The 2,886-nt window shown below is 55.4% G+C and overlaps 1 protein-coding gene across 1 annotated transcript; it reads right to left on the reverse strand.

Annotated features, from left to right (window-relative positions):
• Positions 1–701: 701 nt before the first annotated feature.
• Positions 702–2,481, reverse strand: LOC134562392 (olfactory receptor 14A16-like). The gene has a single exon (XM_063419768.1). The coding sequence runs from the start codon at positions 1,814–1,816 to the stop codon at positions 821–823; it is 996 nt and encodes a 331-aa protein (XP_063275838.1). The 5' UTR covers positions 1,817–2,481; the 3' UTR covers positions 702–820.
• Between the last annotated feature and the right edge of the window lie 405 nt (positions 2,482–2,886).

The raw sequence follows: 2,886 nt of genomic DNA on the forward strand, positions 1-2,886 counted from the left end.
GCACCTGTGTGAGCTGGGGGAGAGGCCGGGGCTGCAGAGGGGGGATGTTGTTGGCAGGTGCATGAGGACGCTCTGGGACGCTGCCCTGGGGTTTCCAGCGCAGTGGGGATGGATCAGCCCCTGCTCTGCTGCTCCTTCCCGTCTCCCCCAGGGACCTTGCAGAGCCCCAGCCATGCTGTTTGCCCCCAGCCTGCCCACGGCCAGCCTGGGGATGCTGACGGGGCTTTTCTGTGCTGAGCATTGGCCTGGCCGTGTTGTGGAGAGAGCCTGGGCAAGGAGCCTGCAGCCCCCAGGCCCTGGCCTGAGGCGTCAGCGCTGCCCCAGCAGTGCCCATGGCCTGTCCCTGCTGCAGCCCCGGCACTGCCACCCCCAGCCCTGTGCCCGGCCCCGAGAGCACTCAGGCCCTACAGCAACAGCAGGGCCAGGAGGGCAGCGGGGCAGGGCCACGGCAGCAGCACTGGCAACACCAAGTGCTGCTGCTGCTGGGCACAGCTGCTGTGCCAGCACTGATCTGCCCCAGCTCTGCACACAGACATTGCTGCTGCAGCTGCAGAGAAGGGAACAAAAGGGGCATCTCTGCAGAAAACTTGGCTGGGAGATCCTTTTGCTCATTTAAAGGTACCAAGAGCACAGCTCCTCATTGACACAGTTTTTGGTCACAGGGATTATTGAGAGAAACAAAACTAGAAAAGGCACAAATATTGACATTTATTTGTGGACAAATTCAAAAACTAAAATGAAGTAAAAGAACCTCTAAAATCAAACCAACAAGAAGTATCAAAGATGACTTTACAAGTGATTGCAGAAACTGGCAAACAGGTTAATGTTCCTGAAACCATCCAGTGATCAGTCTCCACACTGCAGCCTTGAGCTCCTGGTTCCTCAGGCTGTAGATGAGGGGGTTCAGGGCTGGAGGCACCACCGAGTACAGAACTGACAGTGACAGATCCAGGGATGGGGAGGAGAGGGAGGGGGGCTTCAGGTAGGCGAACAGTGAAGTGCTAAGGAACAGGGAGAGCACAGAAAGGTGAGGGAGACAGGTGGAAAAGGCTTTGTGCCGTCCCTGCTCAGAGGGGATCCTCAGCACAGCCCTGAAGATCTGCACATAGGAGAAAACAATGAACACAAAACAAACAAATCCTAAACAAATGGAAATTCCAATGAGCCCAATTTCCCTGAGGTAGGATTTGGAGCAGGAGAGCTTGAGGATTTGTGGGATTTCACAGAAGAACTGGTCAAGGACAATGCCATGGCACAGGGGCAGGGAAAATGTATTGGCTGTGTGCAGCAGAGCAGTGAGAAAGGCACTGGCCCAGGCAGCTGCTGCCATGGGGGCACAAGCTCTGCTGCCCAGGAGGGTCCCGTAGTGCAGGGGTTTGCAGATGGACACGTAGCGGTCGTAGCACATCACGGTCAGGAGGAAATACTCTGCTAAAATGAAAAACAAAACCAGAAATAACTGAGAAACACATCCTTCATAGGAGATGTTTGTGGTGTCCCAGAGGGAATTGTGCATGGCTTTGGGGACAGTGGTGAGGATGCAGCCCAGGTCGCTGAGGGCCAGGTTGAGCAGGAAGAAGAACATGGGGCTGTGCAGGAGGTGGCCGCAGGCTACGGCGCTGATGATGAGGCCGTTGGCCAGGAGGGCAGCCAGGGAGATGGCCAGGAAGAGGCAGAAGTGCAGGAGCTGCAGCTGCCGCGTGTGTGCCAATGGCAGCAGGAGGAAGTGGCTGACGGAGCTGCTGTTGGACATTTCTTCACTCTGGGCATTGTTGGCTGTTGAAAAAAGAAAATGACAAGCTGGGACCAACCTCATTGAGTCAATCCTATGATTTTTGTTACCATTTCTGAAAACTACTTTTCTGCCGTTGGGGAAATTTCCAGTACTTTCTTTTTTTTTTTAGCTGGCATTTGTGTTGCTGAGTTTCTTTAAAGAGGCAGAAATCCACTTTTTTGCATTTCTCTCAGCCTGAACATTGGTGAGCCCAGAAAGAAAGCAGGTCTTTTGCTGCCCCAGTTCAATCAGACCTGCTGTTCCGACGGAGGAGCTCTTTGATCATTACGCCTCCTTCTATTTTAGAGTGCCTGCACTTAGAACATGCTTGAAAAAAAAAAAAAAGTCATTTTTTTAATGCCTCCATTTCAAAGTAAATTTCTCTAAACTCTTCTCACTTTCCCCATGCAGCTGGACAGGGAGGGTTACTAAGGGTTATTCTGGCTTTCTGCTGCCTGGAGTTGTGCCTACTGGGAGCTGTTTCTCTCCATCCAAGCCTTGTCCCTAACAGTGCTCCCAGAGCCCAGCCCAGCCCTGGGGGCTCAGCTCTGCCCTGCACACCCCTCCCAGCACACGGCACTGCCCAGGGGCATCTCCCTGGCACCAGGGCCTTAAGGGCAGCTCAGACAAACAGAGATGCTGCAAGCCAAGGTGCTGCTGCTGCTGTCTGTAGCTAGAGGAGGGTGAGGAGGCACTTTCTGAGGGAGATCTGAGGCACATCTGCTGATCCCCAGGGTGAAAATGCAGGAGTGTCAGTGACACAGACAACCCTGACAGCCCCTTTCCCTTTCCTTCATGAGAAAGCTGGGAGCAGCCCTGGCCATGCAGCACCATCTCCACAGCAGCAGGAATCTGCCCTGATGGGGGTGGCTCCTTCCACCTCCAACTTCTCCCCACAGTCCATGGGAGCTCCCAGGCAGGCTGAGAGCTGCCCCTGGCAGGTGGCAGATGCCCTGGGCTGGCCAAGAGCCCTCAGGGCTGCAGCACCTGCTCTGCACCACAGCCCTGGGCAGCCCTGGCTGCAGCCCCAGCTTCAGCCCCTGCAGCCGTCCCTGGCAGCAGGAGCCGTCCTGCCCTGTCCCTCTGACGGTGCCCAGGGCAGCCCCGCTCTG

The sequence above is a fragment of the Prinia subflava genome, chromosome 27 (genome assembly GCF_021018805.1).
Source record: "Prinia subflava isolate CZ2003 ecotype Zambia chromosome 27, Cam_Psub_1.2, whole genome shotgun sequence".
NCBI classification, from domain to species: Eukaryota; Metazoa; Chordata; class Aves; order Passeriformes; family Cisticolidae; genus Prinia; species Prinia subflava.

Excerpts from the sequence above, each read along its gene's own strand:
- LOC134562392 (XM_063419768.1), bottom strand. The coding sequence starts at position 1,816 with ATGAGGTTGGTCCCAGCTTGTCATTTTCTTTTTTCAACAGCCAACAAT.